General features: G+C 39.3%; 1 protein-coding gene across 5 annotated transcripts in view; it reads left to right on the forward strand.

The window, feature by feature from the left end:
• The first annotated feature begins 52 nt into the window (after positions 1 to 52).
• Positions 53 to 18,609, forward strand: part of CSNK2A2 (casein kinase 2 alpha 2) — a 38,508-nt gene continuing 19,951 nt past the window's right edge. For 2 of the 5 annotated variants that reach the window (XM_027119745.1, XM_027119746.1), the window contains exons 1-4: positions 69 to 233; positions 1,062 to 1,173; positions 9,762 to 9,863; positions 12,463 to 12,513. In XM_027119745.1, the coding sequence (XP_026975546.1) occupies positions 130 to 233; positions 1,062 to 1,173; positions 9,762 to 9,863; positions 12,463 to 12,513 (369 nt within the window). In that variant the 5' untranslated portion in view covers positions 69 to 129. Of the gene's footprint in view, positions 234 to 1,061; positions 1,174 to 9,761; positions 9,864 to 12,462; positions 12,514 to 18,609 lie in introns of all 5 variants that reach the window. The other 3 variants (XM_027119744.1, XM_027119743.1, XM_027119747.1) reach the window with 3 other exon arrangements.

Raw genomic sequence — 18,609 nt, forward strand, 5'->3', positions numbered from 1 at the left:
CCCGCAGCCGCGCTCCTCCTCCTCCTCCGGCGGTCCGCGGCCCGCCGCCTCCTCCGCCTGCCGCCCCGCGACCCCCGCCGCGCCGCCGCCGCCTTAGGCGCCCCGCGGCGCCCCCCGGTCCCGCCCGCCATGCCCGGCCCGGCCGCGGGCAGCAGGGCCCGGGTCTACGCCGAGGTGAACAGCCTGAGAAGCCGCGAGTACTGGGACTATGAGGCTCACGTCCCGAGCTGGGGGTAAAGCCGCCGCCGTCCCCCGCCGGGCCCTCTCACCCCCACCCCCGCCCGGCCGCCCCCCGACGCAGACCGCACTCGTTCCCCGCGATCTGACCCCCAGCGATCTGTCTCCCCGCTGGGCCCGTGCTTCCTCGGGTCTGGGGTGGGCGGCAGACCCCCCACCCCCCACACACACACTATGTTCTCGTCTCCCTCTCCCCCCCTTCTCGTTCCTTCCTCTCCGCCGTGCGCACCCCTCTCTCCCGCTCACCCCAGAGAATGCTTTCTTACTGACAAGTGTAGGGGTCCAGGGACCAGAGCCTGGTGGAAGTGAGGGAGCGGCCCTTCTCACGCTTTGGGGTTTCTATTGGGGTGGGAAGTCAGCAGCTGTACTCTTGAGCTATTAAAATTCTCTGCCTTTTTAGTTTTTTGAAATGAGGCTGGGTGGGAGGAAATTTTTTAAAGACGTCCAGGCTCTCAAAGGAGGGGCTGTCTACCTTCGGTGTGTGAAGTATAAAGTATAAGGCAGGTGCTGTGGGCAGAGGGGCACTTCTGAGCCTCCAGGATGGTGATGCTTTGCTCACCTCTCTAGATTGGCTCAGACCCTTGCCTTCCTACCTCATCTCCCCCAAGTTAATGAGGGACCAGTTAGGTTAGGAGCTGCGTCCAGTGAAGGGAGCCAAGTTTATGTTGTGGCTTTCATTTAGGTAATGAGTCGTGGCATGATGTATATAGACAGTACCAAGTGCTTGATTAATGGAAGTGGCTGGATGGGGGTGTGTAGTGGGCATAGGCTCAGTTAATCCCAAGTCCTGGCATTTATGTGTCGCTCTTTCTTGCCTTTCACAGTAATCAAGACGATTATCAGCTGGTTCGAAAACTTGGTCGGGGAAAGTATAGTGAAGTATTTGAGGCCATTAACATCACCAACAATGAGAGAGTGGTTGTCAAAATTCTCAAGGTGAGTGTCTTATGGGTGGCGTTAAAATTTCTTTTTCACAGGTCAGGAGGATATAAACTACTCCAGCCACATACTAGAATGAGTAGTACAAGCTCTCATTTTACATATCTTCTGCCTGATGTCTCTCTGCTACTCCTCCCACCCCGTTTTCCTGTGAACTTTCAAGAAAATACGCAGACCTGTTTCAAATCATGATAGTTCAGGAACGTTCTTGTTCTGAAATGTAATTATGGGGTCCCAAAGTGAAAATTCCAAAGGGGCTCCATTTGTTACAAAATAAATAGGTATTCGGGAGCAAGAAGAGCCTTTTCGTGCAGATCCTGTCACTCCAAGAGCTCCCTGAGTACTGAGCTTCTTATTCCAGAGAGGAAGTTGGAAACAATTAGAGTAGCTTCTTTGAAGATGAGCTTGAAGCCTGAGCGGAGGGAAACACCTCAGTGGATAATCATTGTTTTTTCTCCTTTGGTGATAAAAGTTTCAGGTGGGGTGGATATAGTGAGCCAATAGTGTCAGGAAGCTTCATTGTTGCTTATCAGCTAGTAAAAGTGAAGTTGGGAGCAGTGGGGGATACACTTGTAATCACAAATAATAATGGGAACAAAACAGCCTGAATCTGGTTTAGCAGCCTAAGTTTGTTAAACATACACCTTTGTCATCTCTTGAATGAAGGCATGATCTTAATGAGCATGAAGATTGGCTAAATTATCTTCCAGGTGACTGATTGTGTAGCTTTGATAATGTTTTATAGGGTGTACTAAAAAGTAATTCTTAGAATCTGTGAAGGGTATTCATCATTGCTAGATTATTTAATATGTGTGCATGTCATTTAGTGAAATCTTGAGATGACCAGAGTTAGTTAATATAAACACTTTTACATATACAAGAGTTACATTGTGGCCATTTTGAAGAGGCTTTGTGAATAAGAATGTGGGATTGAAAAGCTGTTTTTGTATCTTAAGTAGAGTTAGGGCAGCTGTGTCCCTATTTAGAAAGAGGGGTCAGGCTTAGGCTGTCTGAAAATCACCTTTCCGAAAAGTGATCATCTCTATTACGCAGTACCATCCTGGCCTAGTGATGAAGAGGCAGGATTGCAGTTGAGAGAAATAAGCAAATTATTTGTGCTGTCAGAAACACTGGGGTAAGAAGTGAGGAACTGATATTGAAGACGTGGAGTTTTTGACTCTCCTCTTCCCTAAGTATGAATTGTACCTACAGAGTCATGTGATCTTTTTTGTTTGTTTTTCTTCACAAGCATAAATATTGAAAGAAATGTTCTCTTCAGAGAAATCACCTGGCAAAGGCATACAATTTTTTTCTTTATACATTAGCATAAATGTTTTTAATATAAGCTGCTTAAAATCTCTTTAGGAAATTTTAAGCAAGGCATAAGTTGAAATTAGGAATATCCACATTCCATTGCTGTACATTCAGAAGAATGAACTGCTGACTCTAAAGCAATTCCAGAAAAATGTCTAAACATTTGTGTGATGGTAGCATTTTTAGAGTAAGTGTGCAACTTCCTGTAGTGTCTTTTTTGAGAAGGAACAGCATTCAGGTGTACATGTAAATAACAGTACGTTCATTTAGGGAAGCATCACGTTGCCCTTTAGTCATCCTTGTAGAGAGCTTCATAGCCTCAGTTGCTGGATAGCTTTTCCCCTGCTCTAAAGATTCGGAGGATATGTTTAGGGAACCCAATATGGAAGCTGAAGGTTATTTTTAACCGACAAGAAATGTAGGCACAAAGAAACATATCTAACATCACTATGTTGAAATAACCCTTAGCCAGAACTCCTGTTTCCCATTCTTCCTGTCTCTTACTGCTCATTTTAGCACTGGGCTATAAGATCTTAACGTTGAGCACAGAGTAAGTACCAGTGTTCTCGAATAAGACTTGGGAGGCCCCCTTGATGCTCTGGCTAATGAAGTGTTGTTTCTTGTATCTTTTCCACACAAGTTCTTCTCAGAGTGCAGCCTGAACCACCTTGTTTCCACTGGTGAAAACTACACTCACTTTCTGTTTTTCAAAGCCCTGTGACATTTCTCTCCAGATTTTGTTCTGTCTGAAGGATGGGGTAAGAAACTACTAATGGTATTGTCGGGTTTTCTTGTTCTGACAGGCTGAATTAAAGTAGATTGAAAGTATTGTTTTTTAAAAAGAATAGGGTCTTTACTCAGTAAAGTGCCCCTATTCAGATAAGTCAAAGTTATGACTAATACCTACTGTTGTGGTGCTTGGCCACAGGAAATTAGTTCCTTAACAGAGTGCCAGTTGCTCATAATTTGAAGGAATCCAGAAAAAGCTTCCTCTTCATCTAGGCGTACTGTATTTCAACTTCAGGAAGGAATTATATATTGATGTGCACATTGTGACTGAGACAGAGGGTACATTCCTTGAGGACAGGGGCTGCCTGCTTTTTTGGCGAACATTCCATCCAGTCCTTTTCAATATATGACAATGGTTGGATGATGAATGACCACAGAGGGATTTTATATCATTTAATTTACATCAGTAGATTTCTCAATATTTTTGTGATCAAAAGATATTGGGGCTATTAAGAGGTTTTAGGAATTTAGAAATTGGTGAGCAAAATGTTTCTGTCTATGCTGAAGTGAGATCCTGAGTTGGAAATCTTCAAAGAAAACTTTCCAATCAATAGGGAGGTTATATCTTTTTTTGACAGAAATTGTTTTGAGGAGAAAAGGCCGAGGTGGGGAGGGGGTGGATGGTAAGGGTTAATATAGCAGGGCAGAAAACCACTTTTGTGCCTGAGGTTTCATGTTGATTTTGAAAAGTCAACTTTTCAGTTCCTTTTTAGTACCTCTTAGGAAGGCATAGACAAATAAAAACATTTGGCCATTTTGGACAACTTTTAGCCCTTTGTGAGTATCACCTATGTATGGATTTCATCTCTTCTTAGAGTCCTTGGGATCCTTCAAATTCAGCTGCTATTTTCTAAGTAGAAGTTAAGAGCAGTACCAGTTTTTAAAAAACAAATGTGCAGGCTTTTGGACCCATGCTGCAAGGACTGGAAATCCTCATATTAGGTTTCCTGTTGGTAGTCTTATTTTATACAAAGAGCTTGGCTGTCCGTTTTTGCCCCCCAGAAATTAATTATCAAGCTTCAGACAAAGAATGATGGTAATACAAGTTTATTTTTTCAGCATGTTTAGCCTACTTGTTTGTAGGTATATTTAAATTTTTGTACTTGCAGGGGGTAGTGTTAAAAGAAGGATGAGATGACTGTTGATTACAGATTTTTTTAGTTAGTTCATAGTGGGCTGGTGGCTGTTTAGGTTATATCAAAATGATGTTTGCTCTGTGCTTTCTCGTTTATTTCTACTTCATCAGCTGCTAGGTTTTTTACCCTCCATTTACTTTATTAGGCAAGTGTGCCAAGACATCATTGTTCTGAAACAAGACATTGATACTAATTTATCTAAATATTTTGGTGATTTCTAGTCTCTACACACGTCTCATGGTATAAAAAGTGTTAAAGAGTATTATTAAAGTATTAAAAATAAAAATTTGGGGACTTCCCTGGTGGTCCAGTGGCTAAGACTCTGCGATCCCAATGCAGGGGGTCTGGGTTTGATCCCTGGTCAGGGAGCTAGATCCTGCATACAGCAACAGAGATCCTGCGTGCTGCAACTAAGACCCGGCACAGCCAAATAAATAAATGAATATTTTCTTAAAAAAAAATAAAAATATTAAAAATTGTGAACTAGTCAGTGCTGTTTCTAATATTGTGGTTGTGGGGTCAGACATTGAGAGTGTGGTTAACCTGTGAAACAGAGTCACAGGATAAGGGAGCACGGATATTACTAGAACCCAGCCTCTTTTTTACGGACCCAGGGGAACCTGCAGTTTGCTCAGGGTCCCATGGCTGGTGGGGGCAGAAGCACTAGGTTCACGACCTTCGGTCCCTCCCATGGAGTCTTGGTAGATGTGAGGGAAACAAGTAGGACATTTGCTGGATGTTCTGAACTGTACTGGAAAGATGGCCAAACACTCACTGGAAGTCAAATGGAATTGATTTGTTTCCACTGATTTTGGGAGTTATTCTTCTGAAGGGAAATATTTGACATCAGAGTGTTGCTGGTTGAAGTGTGGGATAGGTTAAAGCCCAGAGAGCTATAGGGACCCAGACTTGGGTTCTCTGGTGTGTATCCACAGCAGCATGTTTAATGTGTAAGTGAAATGTTACTTTCTTTTCTTGTTTGATACCACAAGAACCAGTGTTTTTATACTTTTTTAACCCATACAGTTCTTCCAAGTCTCATCCTGATCACTTGCTCAGAGAGCAGAACCAGTAGTAGAAAGGACCGTACCATCCTCTCCATGAGATTCAAAAGGCCTGCTATGTGCCTCACATTTTTACATAAAAAAATTTTTTTAATCTAGAATAAACAGTTCAAGACGTTGATAATGTAATTGAGAAGATGAGAGTTGAAAGATTAGGGGCAAATTTGCTGCGAAGAAATAAACACTGCTCAGATAATGTTTATATTTAGGTCAGTCATGATGGATTTTAGAGGTGCTACCAGGGTAATAAAATAAAAGCCATCATCCAGACTGAGCTTTCTTTCTCCTCTATCCTACATTCCTGACAACCATTGTTCATTGTAATTGTTTATTGCAGGTGATGAAATTAATCTTAGTGGGGCAGTTGTTGCTTTGGTAGTGGAATAAAAGTAATCCCAGATTTGAAAGTTCTGAGCTATATTCCTGCCTTCCTTGAATTTATTAGTTCAGTTATGCTTGGAAAGAAATTAAAATGGGACTTTGCCTGTTAACATTTGCTGGCATTTACTGAGGTCATAATTCTTATGCCTTTGGTAGACATTACTTTGCAAATTCAGTCACAATTAAATGCTGGTAATTGAAATCATTCTCAGATCTGGCTTCTTAAAAATCTGCTGTAAGTAAATAGGACAGATTACTGGCCTTATCAACTTTTGTCTTTCTAAGCAGCCAGTACTAAATTGGTCTTTTGTTTTAAAATGTTTAATGTTGGTGAATAGGGAAAGAGAAGAAGGACCTTACTCTTGGATTACATTGAACAAGGTTCTCCTGAATAGCTGGGAGTCTTCGCCTGTGAGCAGAAACCTTCTGAAAAAAATCTGTTTTTCTTTGTTTTCAGAGCCCGTGCACAGAACTTTTTTTTTTTTTTGGTGGTACGCGGGCCTCTCACTTTTGTGGCCTCTCCCGTTGCGGAGCACAGGCTCCGGACGCGCAGGCTCAGTGGCCATGGCCCACGGGCCCAGCCGCTCCGCGGCATGTGGGATCTTCCTGGACTGGGGCACGAACCCGTATCCCCTGCATCGGCAGGCGGACTCTCAACCACTGCGCCACCAGGGAAGCCCCACAGAACATTTTAAATGAGTTTTTCCCCTTTAAATATTCTCTCTAGGTGTGTGCCAAAATTAATTTATTATTGAAACTTGATTTAATACTTTAATTTCTTTTTTAGCTTTTTTGCCATTTTATCTACTAGACTTTGAGTTTAAATTTTTTTGTTTTGTTAAACAGCTAAACTGATTCAGTTAGAACCAGATATTCTCTGAATTGGAATAAATGAACCTTAGGTGAGACAGAGGCTTTTTCTAGCATGCAGGATGAAATGTGAAATGGTGAGATTGTGATGGAAATGTATTCTCCACTTTAGTGATGGTGAATGAATGCAGCCAGTGGGCTAGAGGGTCAGAGCATCCTTATTTCTATAAAAATTCATGGTCTGTTTTCCTTCAGATGCAATGATCCTCCCTTATAAATCCTAACTTTTTCTCTTCAATTCTTTTTATAGAATTTAAATCTTTGCTTTCACTCCCTAGGAGCTCATTGGTTTTTCAGCTTCTGGAGCATCTCTTAGGTTCAGAGGAGTGAGCTTGAGGCTAAAGGGAGTTACCCGTAGCCTGGGTCCTGTAGAGACCTGGTGCCCCGCTTTGGAGGGGAGTGTCCTGAGCTGTACATCACTCTCCTTTTTCTTACAGTCTCTTGGTCTTTTGTCAGTATGTGAGAACTCCAGCTGCAGTGTGACTCCATTGTGCCACTTCAGAATTGTCCTGCTGTCCCCAGTCTCTAGTTTGGGAAGTTATTGGACAGGTGACAATTGGGTAACAAAATATGCTTCACATGCTCTATAGGTTACCTTTAGACATAATGAAAAATATGTTCATCTTAACTGGGTTGTCTAGGAACTGGGTGCCTGCCTGATCTGTTGCTGCATAATGGGAGAACAAAGCAAGGCTTTATATGGGGCATTGTCATAGGAGCAACTTATTTAATGGGTTACCCCTGTACTAATTCCCTGTTAGAGGGGAAGAGGGATTTTGGTGAACACAGGCTTCTTCTGGCCGTTGTGTTTTTCTCCCTCTGTTGCCACTCCCACAGATGTGTAACTGCTTTCCAATAGTGACTCTAGAATTCTGCACTATTGACTCTAGAATTTTCTTACATTGAATATACTGGTATCGGCTAAATTTTTAGATATGATAGCCAGCTTTTATTTTTCTTTTAACTTACTAACAAAATTTCAGACTTACAGAAAAATTGCAAAAATTGCTGTATCTCTCACCCAGATTTCTCAAATACTGACATTTGTTTTATCCTTCTCTCTCACTCTTTCATATATATACTCACATGTGTGTATATATATATATACACACACACATAGATGTGTATGTGTGTGCATATAAATAATTATATTTCTTTTACATGTCTTAAGTGCCTGAGAGGAAATTGCAGTCATCCCTAATTTCCTCTATTTCCTAAAAACAAGAACAATTGCTTACATAACCCACAATGCCATGATCAAAAATCAGAAATTAACATTGATGCAGTGCTGTTCATCTACAACTCTCATTCTCATTTGCCAGTTGTCCTTACAATGTTCTTTATAGCAAAGGAAAATCCCAGCCCATGTGTTATATTCAGTTGTCATATCTTTTTAAACTGGAATAGTTGTTCAGTCTGTGTGTTTCATGACATTGACATTTTTGAAGCTTATAGGCTACTTATTTCGTAGTATATCCTTCTCTGGCTGTTTTCTGACCAAGTTGTACTTCATATTCAAGTGCTTCATTTTCCCAAAGTATTGAGCTCTGTAATTATGAAAAAAGGAAGTAAGGAGTAAAATTCCTAAGTGGACGTGGGGAAGAACCACAGTAGCCAGATCCATTCTACTGAAAATCCTGACAAAGTGGAGTGGACATGATTGTGGCAGCTGGCTTGGAAGGTTGCAGCCAGATTCCAGTCTCTCAATTGAGCACCCTCTTACAGGTGATACAGGTGTTCTGTATTTCATAATCCCTCTGTTTTGTTGTGTGTTCAAGCTGTAGCTTGGTGACCAACAAGAGGTTTCTCTGGCATGTGTGTATATTACATCTCCCCCATCCCATCAGCACCACATACACACAGGCTTTTTCAGTCTTGTTTCATGGCTAATCCATTGCACTCTCTTTGCCTGTGCTTTTATAACGGTGTCTCAGTGGTGAAATACTCCTTTTCCTCAGTTATGTTTCTGCCATAACCACACTTGGGAAATGAAAGTGCAGTGGTTAAGAGTGAGGCCTACAGTCAGATTGTCTAGATTAGAATCCTGCCCCCACTTTTTAGAATTAGCTGTGCGACCTTGGGCAAATAGCTCAACTTGCCTGAGTCTACTGCATAGGAATTTTGTGAGGATGAAATATGATTTATTACTAACTAAAATTTTGAAAATAATAAAGCTAACATTTATTGACTGCTTCCTATATGCCAGTCACTGTTTAAGTACTTTATAAAAAGCATGATTGATTATGATAATGCTTATTTTTCCATAACTACTTTTATTCTTCTTCAAACTCTTTAGCCCATTTAAGACAAGAAATAACATACATAATGCTAGTATTTCTGATTAAGGTTTTTGATTTTTCTATCCAGCAGATTGAAAGGTTTGTAGGTAGTGGGAGTTTTCAGTCACTGCTGTGTCAGAGGTCAGTTTTCTCCTTTGCTGACCCATCATCTCTTTCTTTAGGAATGGGATATCTTGGGAAGTTTTACTAGCTCTGAACTGATTTCAGATTCTAGATATTAAGGAAATGGGAGTGGAGACAGGACATGGGAGCCAGCAGCTGGGAAACAAGTTTGTAACTTGATGTCAGTGAACTGGTCTTCGCTCCTAGAAGACAAAATTACATGCAACCCGTTGGAAGAGCAGGTGTCTCACCATTTTGTTTCAGTTTTTCCATTTGTGAGTGCATGATAGACAGCTGTTCAGAGCTATAACAGTTTCCATTTGGCAGTTAGTTATCTAGTAAGCATTTTATTTTTAAAGTATGACATGGGTATTCAAAATTTTATGTGCCCCAAATGTAACTACTTAAAGATTTGACACATAAGCTGTATGAGTCCATGAATTATTTGATTCTTATGAGAAGGCCCATTTTATCTTTCTTTTCTTTTTTTTCTTCTAATTTAAACATACCCTTTAGCATAACACAGCGTGCAAGATAGTACAATATCCATTTGATACAAACATTGTTTTAAAGTTTTATTTATTAACTTCAAAAGGAGTCTTACTTCTGATTACTCTTGTGTATTTAAGCCAGTGAAGAAAAAGAAGATAAAACGAGAGGTTAAGATTCTGGAGAACCTTCGTGGTGGAACAAATATCATTAAGCTGATTGACACCGTGAAGGACCCTGTGGTAGGTGCCTGGTGGTTGCGGGAGAGAGTGTGTGTGTGTGTGTGTGTTTGTGTATGTCAAGTCACAAAACCTGAAAATAATGGGAAACATCATTATAATATAGTGGGAATGATTGTGTTTGTCTTTACTACTAACTGATTTTGAAAACCAGAAAAAGTCATGGTGGCCCAATGATAAAATAGCCACCACCACTTTTTTTTTTTTTTTTTTTTTTTTTGCCGTACGCGGGCCTCTCACTGTTGTGGCCTCTCCCGTTGCGGAGCACAGGCTCCGGACGCGCAGGCTCAGCGGCCATGGCTCACGGGCCCAGCTGCTCCGCGGCATGTGGGATCTTCCCGGACCGGGGCACGAACCCGCGTCCCCTGCATCGGCAGGCGGACTCCCAACCACTGCGCCACCAGGGAAGCCCGCCACCACCACTTTTATGGAACCTAAAAGTTTATGTAGAAAAAAATCCCTGTCCCAGGTTTATTACCTCATTATTTTGATTTGGCCCACAAACGTTTGCTGAATATTTCCTTATGGCCCTGCATTTCTCCCAACTGTGAAAGCTTGTTACTGCCAATTAACATTATTTTACCTCACTTAAGTAAGCCTGACATTTGAAAATCTGGGTTTATAGAAGGAAATAAGAAGTGTCTCCATGTGGACACTTGCCATAGAGAGCTGAACAGCCCCACAGACCCCTTGAGGTCACTACCTTGCTATTTCTCATACTGGTCTTTAATTCTGCATCCACCATCGGGGCTCACATTGTATACGCAGATGCAATTTAAATATTTTTGTTAAAATGCTTAATTTTTAGCCATTTTAGATGTGCTGTTTAATTTTGTTTTCTCTCTCCCTCGGGAGTAACGTAACCTTAAGTGTTTATGATTAGCCAAGCTTCCCATTCAATTTCTGTTCTTTACCTGTTCTACCTCGAATATTTCCCTGTTCTCCCATGATAGCTTTTTAAGAAGTAGGTCTTTGCTTCTGTCTGCTAAAGACATCCACATAAAAATGTAGCTGACATGCATTGAATGCTTACTGTGTGCCAGGCACTGTTCTGTGTTTAATGGTATCATGTCTTTTAATCCCCACAACAGTTCAGTGGGGTGGGTAACATTATTGTCCACGTTGTCACATTGTATAGATAAGAAAACTGAAGTCTGCAGAGGTTAAGTAATTTGCCAAGATTACACAGTATCATTGAATTGAAAAAAAAAAAAAAAGTTTTTCCTTTTGGACCCTGAAAAGATTGAGAAGGATGGTTGTATGCTGGATTCTATCTGAGGCATTAAAAATGTTTCCCAACCTTATCAGCTCAGATTGATTTTACATTGACTAACTCTGGACTACATAATCCTTGAAAATGGCCTGCAGTGTGGACCAGTGTGTAGTTTTATACTTAGAGCATCTTCATTTTGCTTTTTTTTTTTTAAGTTAACAGACCTTAATGATTCCTGTCTTACTATTTTTGTGATTCGTTACTCAAAGCATGTATGTGTTTTACATGATATGTAACGCAAGTAAATCAAGGTGAACGAAAACCAATAGGGAAGCCTCATCCCCTAACTTGTAGGGGGACAGGCTTGCTCCCAGCCTATAGAAAAATCTGGTGGTCTTGTTGAAACTTCCAACGTTGGGCCAGTGAGGAATCCTTGCACCAGGTCTGCTGCTTGCTCAAAGACTCGCATGCATGCACTGTGGCCTATTTCCTAGGTAACTTTTACTTGCTTCCTTGAGCAAAACTTCACAGCTGTAAAGATTTCCAAGATGATTTTATTTCTTCCTATAACCCTTTAAGCCCCTGCTTTTCTCTCAATTTTGAAAGCTTGTTACTGCCAGTTAGCATTATTTTACCTTACTTAGGTAGATGTGACTTTTGAACATCTGTATTTACACAAGGAAATATTGAACATTTTGTACTCATTGCATTAAAGATTATAGTACTCAAAAATACTTGATTTTATATGATTTGTGGGGGAAACACATCTTTGTAAAGTGAGACATTCTCTAATTGTCCCTAGCCAAGGCAATAATTTCACATTCTACCTTACTGATAATTATAGACTTTTCTGGATCCTAAAAAGACCAGTAATAAATTCCCAAGACCTATGATAATTCTGTAAAATGCATCTGGCTCATTAACCCAAGATGAAAACGTAACACTCCTTTTGTAGTTGGCAACCTGGAACACTGCAGAGTATAAATCTTCACATAATGTGCCAGGCCCACTGACAGGTTGGTCAGAGAATACAACTCTTCTTAAAAAACAAAAACAAAAGCTTTATTATGAACTTTTGCAACCATTTACAAAATAAAATGAATAGTATAATGAACCTCCCTGCACACATCACCCAGCTTCAGCTCACATTAAGCAGCTTGTGGCCAACTTTTTTCCATCTATACTCCACCCACTTCCCAACAACCACCATCCCCAGTTGTTTTGAAGCAAATTCCAAACTTAAAATTTCAAGAGGATTCTTTCTTAATAGGCTCTCCCTGATGAGTGAATCTCTTTCATCTAAGTGGGATTTGGGGGTGGGCCAGTACAACAGAAGCAAATTACATTTATTGTTTGAAACTTACAAAGCATTAATATTCTCTCTTGCAGTCAAAGACACCAGCTTTGGTATTTGAATATATCAATAATACAGATTTTAAGGTGCGTATATACTTTTTCTTTCTGACATGGGGTAATGGGGAGTGGGGAGGTGGCGATAAGCACTCTTGATACTCTAGAACACAAGGGGGCCGGGAAAGGTCATTGGTGACAGCAGGAAATAACATTGGATTCCTTAAAGCATTACTACAGAATGCAGAAAGTGGTTAGGTTCTTGCACAGGTGGAATTACTCATCACTCTTTGCCTTGCGTACTCTGGGGAGGGCTGCTGGGCTGGGTCTAAGTTAATGCTTCATTTATAACGCTCCTGTTGTAGACAACATAGTTTTAGGTAGGTGTTAACTTTAATTTTCATACAAATCTTATATTACTGCTAGGAAGTGATAAATGGATACGGGACTTGAATGGAAAACAAGTCAGTATAGTACCTTGGATTCAAGCTGTCAGATGGCATGTATATTCATGCACACTGTACAAAGCAGATGACAGAGTCACGGTGCTTTAGAAAAGCCCTATTTTGGATTATTTACATTTCTTATGTTTATAAGGTGTGTTAATTTAGACTTTAAAGTGTTCCAGAAGCGTGGTTTTAAGCTGTCTTTTTGTGAATTTATTTTTGTTCAAACACTGCAACCTTCTGATAAGGAGCCAGGCGTACTGGACATGGTAGAGCATAATATGAAAACCAATATAAAAACAAATAGTGGTGTTGATTTTTAGGGGCATTTAGAGAACTTTTAGGTGAATATAATTCTCTGTCAGTGTTTGAAAGGCTTGTGGTTTTGTTTTGACGGAAGTTAGGACAAAACCAAATCAGCAGTTGAAAGTTGATGCTATGGGGAGTGATGCTTTGGGGTGAAAGTAAAAGAATCTTATCCTCACATTTACTTTTTCTTTGGTACTCACTCTAAAATAATTAGTGAAAATAAGCAAAAGTGGACTTATGACTTATAAAACAATAAGCAAGTTTTATATTCAGTGCAGTCATCCCTTGGTATCCATAGGGGATTGGTGATTGGTTCTAGGAGCCCCAGGAATACCAAAACCCGAGGATGCTCAAGTCCCTTATATATTAACAAAAATGGCATAGTATTTGCATGTAACGTATGCATGTCATCCTGTATACTTTAAATCATCTCTAGATTACTTGGAATACCTAATATGTAAGTGGTATGTAAATAGTTGGTGGAGCACAGCAAATTCAACTTTCTGGAATTTTTTTTTTTCAATCCGCAGTTTGTTGAATCCTCAAATATGGAGGGACAATTGGATGGCTTTTCCCACTTGTAACAAGTTTCCTTGTTGATGTGACTCCTTAAAGGTGAACTCTAAAAAGTGGGATGTAAATTTTTTCATTAACTAGCAGAGCAGTGCTTAGCTGGTAGAGTACTGTGCTGATACACGTAACTGATCACACTTTTGCTGTGAACAACTGAGGTTTATCAAGATGTACATGATTGCGAATGTGTTTCTTAAGAAATAGGCTTTAATGAAACCAAACATTTTCCTAATGCAAAAGTTTAAAAGCTGGTCTCAATGGAACTTCATAGTGAAATCCCTCAGGTTTCAGATCCCTCAGGTTTCAGTGCTTCTGCTTCCTTAATGAATTTTTACCAGTTATCTAGCCACAGATGTAAAAATTTCACTTCAGTATTTTTTTTTTAATTTTTATTTATTTATTTATTTTTGGCTGCATTTGGTCTTCGTTGCTGTGCACGGGCTTTTCTCTCCAGTTATGGCAAGCGGGGGCTACTCTTCATTGCGGCGCACGGACTTCTCATTGCAGTGGCTTCTCTTGTTGCGGAGCACGGGCTCTAGGTGCACAGGCTTCAGTAGTTGTGGCACGTGGGCTCAGTAGTTGTGGCTCGCAGGCTCTAGAGTGCAGGCTCAGTAGTTGTGGCACATGGGCTTAGTTGCTTCGCAGCATGTGAGATCTTCCTGGACCAGGGCTGGAACCCGTGTCCCCTGTATTAGCAAGCGGATTCTTAACCACTGCACCAGCAGGGAAGTCCCTCACTTCAGTATTTTTGTGTTTTTTAAATTGACAGCTGTCCTGTTGATTTAATAACATACAGAGGATCAGTTTTTAATTCCTAGAGAAATCTTACTTCTTACAAAGAGGATGTTTTGGTGGCATATATTCTCTAGGAGCTTCCTTTAAAAGGATCATGGGAAACTGATGTTTTTTGAGGCTTGCATATCTGAAAACATCTTTATTTTATCCTCCCAATTAATACATTTGCCGTGATATAGAATTCTAGGTTGTAATTAATAATTTCCTCAGAATTTTGAAGAGATTGTTACCACTATTACCACTGAAGCCATTCTGGTTTCATCTTATATGTAATCTGGGTTTTTTGTTTTCTTTCTTCTGAAAGCTTTTAGTATTTTCTCTTTATTCTCAGTCTCTGAAATTTCACAGTGATGTGCTTTCATACAGGTTGCTTTCATCCTTTGTTCTGGGGACTTACTGGGCTTTTTCAGTATAGAAACCCATGTCCTTCCATTTTGAAAAAATATTTTTAATGTTCTTTTATTTTTTTCCCTTTCTTCCTTGTTCTCACTTTCTAGAACTCATTCGAATGTTAGACTTCATATATTGGCGTTCTATTTTCTTCTCTGAATTTTAAAAATAGTATCCTGTTCTTTTATGTTTTATGTAATATCTTCTATTTTCTCACTGAGAATATGTGGGGTTTTTTTCCCATTATGTTTTCTTCTTCATGTCTTTTTCTGTTTTCCTTCCAAATTCCTTTTTGGGGGGTGTTTTTGGGTTTTGTCTCTGCTACAGTTGTCTGAAATGTCACAGTTTTTGAATGTCTGCTCCCTCTGTAGAGTAATGAAATTACTGATTACTGATTGTCAGCTCCCGTCTCAAGAGTGCAAGCCTGGCTGCCTGCATCCCTAGTAGCCTCAAGTTGAGGAGAGCTGTAGGGAGTGCCATGTAGACTTTCACTTAATTCCCCCTTTTCAGTGTCGTGTTTTTAAACTCATTTTCCTGTCTTCAGCTCAATCTCTTTGCCCTTTTTCAGTGATACCTGGGGTCACCAATTCCTGAGCCTTTCTGTAGTTTTTCATTGTGAAGTGTTTGCTACTGGGCCCCCTCCGCTGGCAGAATGTTGGGAGAATTCTCAGTTTTTTTGGTCTGCTAAGTCAACTGGACATCTGTTTTATAGCTTCAAAGTTTGTTGTCTCTTCCATTCTCTTAGCATTGTGAGTAAATCCCCCTGTTCCTCTTACGGTTTTTGTTTTTGTTTTTTTAATATTTATTTATTTGGCTGCGTCAGGTCTTAGTTGTGGCGTGCGGGATCTTTCGTTGCAGCGTCTGGGCTTCTCTCTAGTTGTGGCGCACAGGCTCAGTAGTTGCGGCACGTGGGCTTAGTTGCCCTTGGCATGAGGGATCTTAGTTCCCCAACCAGAGATCAAACCTGCCTCCCCTGCATTGGAAGGCAGATTCTTAACCACTGCACCAACAGGGAAGTCCATCTTACAGTTATTTTAGAGGAGCTTTGGGAAGAAACAGAGGTAGGATGGGTTGGTTCTGCCATGTTATTAAACTGTAGGTCCCCTTTGAATGTTCAAACGATGCCATTTTAGTTAACTTAAAATATCTTAAATATCAGGTAGTAGATGTGTGTTTTGGAAGAGCAAATCATAACAGGAAAATTACTTTTTTTTCCAGATAGTATGACAGGCCATAAGTGGGGAAATCAGTTATTTAGTGTCCAGTGTCCTTCAGGCTATTTTGTCCTGTGTCCATCTTATTAGGAAAAGATGTTTTTATGTATTTTTAAAATTTTACTGTTAAGTGTATTAATAACTGGTTTTAAGGTATCATTTAGAGAAGGTTTGTCCTTGGTTTAAATATCAGGGGTGAATCAACAGTGACACAGCCTGTTCTTTTCAGTATTTTTTATTGATACAGTTGATAATAAATTTTGATCTATAATTTCTTTTTATTGTAGAGTCTTTCTGATTTTGGTATCAAGGTTATACTAACTTCATAACATAAGTTAGATAGCTTTTCCTTTCTATTCTCTGAAAGTTTATATAAAATAGGGATGACCTAGGTAGTAGGTATCTTCTGAGGTGGGGAAGGGAGACTTTGAACTACACTTTCCTTTTTAAAACATACTGTTGGTTAAAGTTTTATCCTGGTTTTCTATCTCTTCCTGAGTCTATTTGGATAATTATTTCTAAAGTTGTCTACTTTAAATTATATTCGCATAAAGCTGTTAATAGAATTCTCTTAGGACTTAAAAACTTAATATGACTGTAATTATGCTTTCCTTTACATTTGTAATATTATTTGTACCTTTACTCTCTTTTCTCTCTTTTTTTTTTTTTCTTAAATCAGTGTTGCTAGAGATCTCTTAATTAATGCTTTCAAAGAATTGCCTTTTGGTTTTGTGCCCAGAGAGTTTATGTTAGGTTTTCTATTTCATTCTGTTTCTGCTCCTGTCTTAATTACTTTGTTCCAGCTTTTCTTCTTTTTTCCTTAATTATTTTCTTTCTTGGGTTTTCACTGTTTTTTCCTGTTAACTTCTTGAGTTGAAGTCATCTCATTTGATTTGTTTCTGTCTTTCTTAATTGGTAGTAAGTGTGCTTTAAGTCTGTACAACCCCAAGCACCATTGTAGCCACATTCCATGGTTATGTAACTCACTTCTGTATAGTTTTCAAATTACAAGTACAGATTCCAAACTTGTGGATTTGGGTTTTTCTCCCCAAATCTTTTACTTTGAAAAATTTTAAATCTACTGAAAATTGGAAAGAGCACAGTTAATACCCTTACATTACCTAGATTTACTAGCTGTTATTATTTTGCCACATTTGTAGTTATTTCTCACCTCTTCCTCACCCTCCCCTCTTTGTCTTTCTTTTTGTTGAAGTCATCTTAAAGTAAGTTGTAGTCATCATGATACTTCACTTTTAAATATGCCATCACTGGAACTAGGTGACATTTTCCTGTATAACCACAATACTGTTAGTACACTTAAGAAATTTAATATTTATATTATGATGCCATCTAATATATAGTATAGAGTTTATATTCAAAAGTTTCCCAGTAATTATTGTCCTGGGAATGTCCATTCAGGATCCACTTGGTATTTTTTTGTTTATTTTTTTTTATTGATTCTTTTAGTTGGTTCCTAATTTGATTGCACTGTGTCCAGAAAACATGATCTGTATAATGTTGATTATTTGGAATTTGTTGATGGTTGCTTTGTGGCTTTGGTACACAGTCATTTTTTTATATCAAGCTTGTTAATTTAAATCTTGTTCAGATCTTCTATGGCCTTGATAATTTTTTCCCTTGATATTTTATTTTGTGGTAGTGGTACTGGTTTGGTCAGTTTCTCCTTAAAATCATCAGTTATGCTTCATATATGTGAAAGTGATAATAAAAGATACATGGTGATACTTAGAACAAAAGACAAAATTTGAAAGCAAATGAATAGGAAAAGCCAGTTTCTAAAAGTTGGAATGAATAGTTACAGAAAACTTCCAAACTCAGAATTGTCTCAAGGAAGCTAAGGTACTGTTTTAAGGTAGAAAGAGTTTTTGTTGAGACATGCCTCTCAGTTTTCTATGCCTTTGGAAAAGTATCAATAAAAATAAGTATATATTTTAAGTAAAATGTATATAATTTGGGCATTTAAAAAATGTTTAAGACATCCCAAATGGGCTTCATCTTGAGAAGATGGTAGACCCATATTAATCTGTAGAAAATTTTATATCTTTCACATAGAATTAGGCCTTGACTACCTGATTATCTTGAGGCCTTGTTAATGCTGTTAGGGTCTGATGTGGAGATGGTGCATTCACAGACTAAATAAAGTTTCCTTAATTGGGGGAACAAAATTTACTTTTATTATAGATCACTGACATTATTTTGTCATTTCTTTGTAAGACATTTTCGGGTGATTTGTAGTAACTTTGATGTTCTTGATTAATGATTTTTTCTGCTTCCATAAGTTTCTAAAAATGTTGCTCTTGGTTTCATTCTGGATCTTGGGGTTATGTGTGAACAGTGCTAAAATGGGTGCCTCCTGCATTCAGCACCTTTCACTTTTACTTTGTTTCGCACTCCCCCCACTTTTTCTTCTCCTTTTACGTGGGGACCACTGGTTTCTG

The sequence above is a fragment of the Aethalodelphis obliquidens genome, unplaced genomic scaffold (assembly GCF_003676395.1).
Source record: "Aethalodelphis obliquidens isolate GAN/ISIS:26980383/991018 unplaced genomic scaffold, ASM367639v1 scaffold20, whole genome shotgun sequence".
NCBI lineage: Eukaryota > Metazoa > Chordata > Mammalia > Artiodactyla > Delphinidae > Aethalodelphis > Aethalodelphis obliquidens.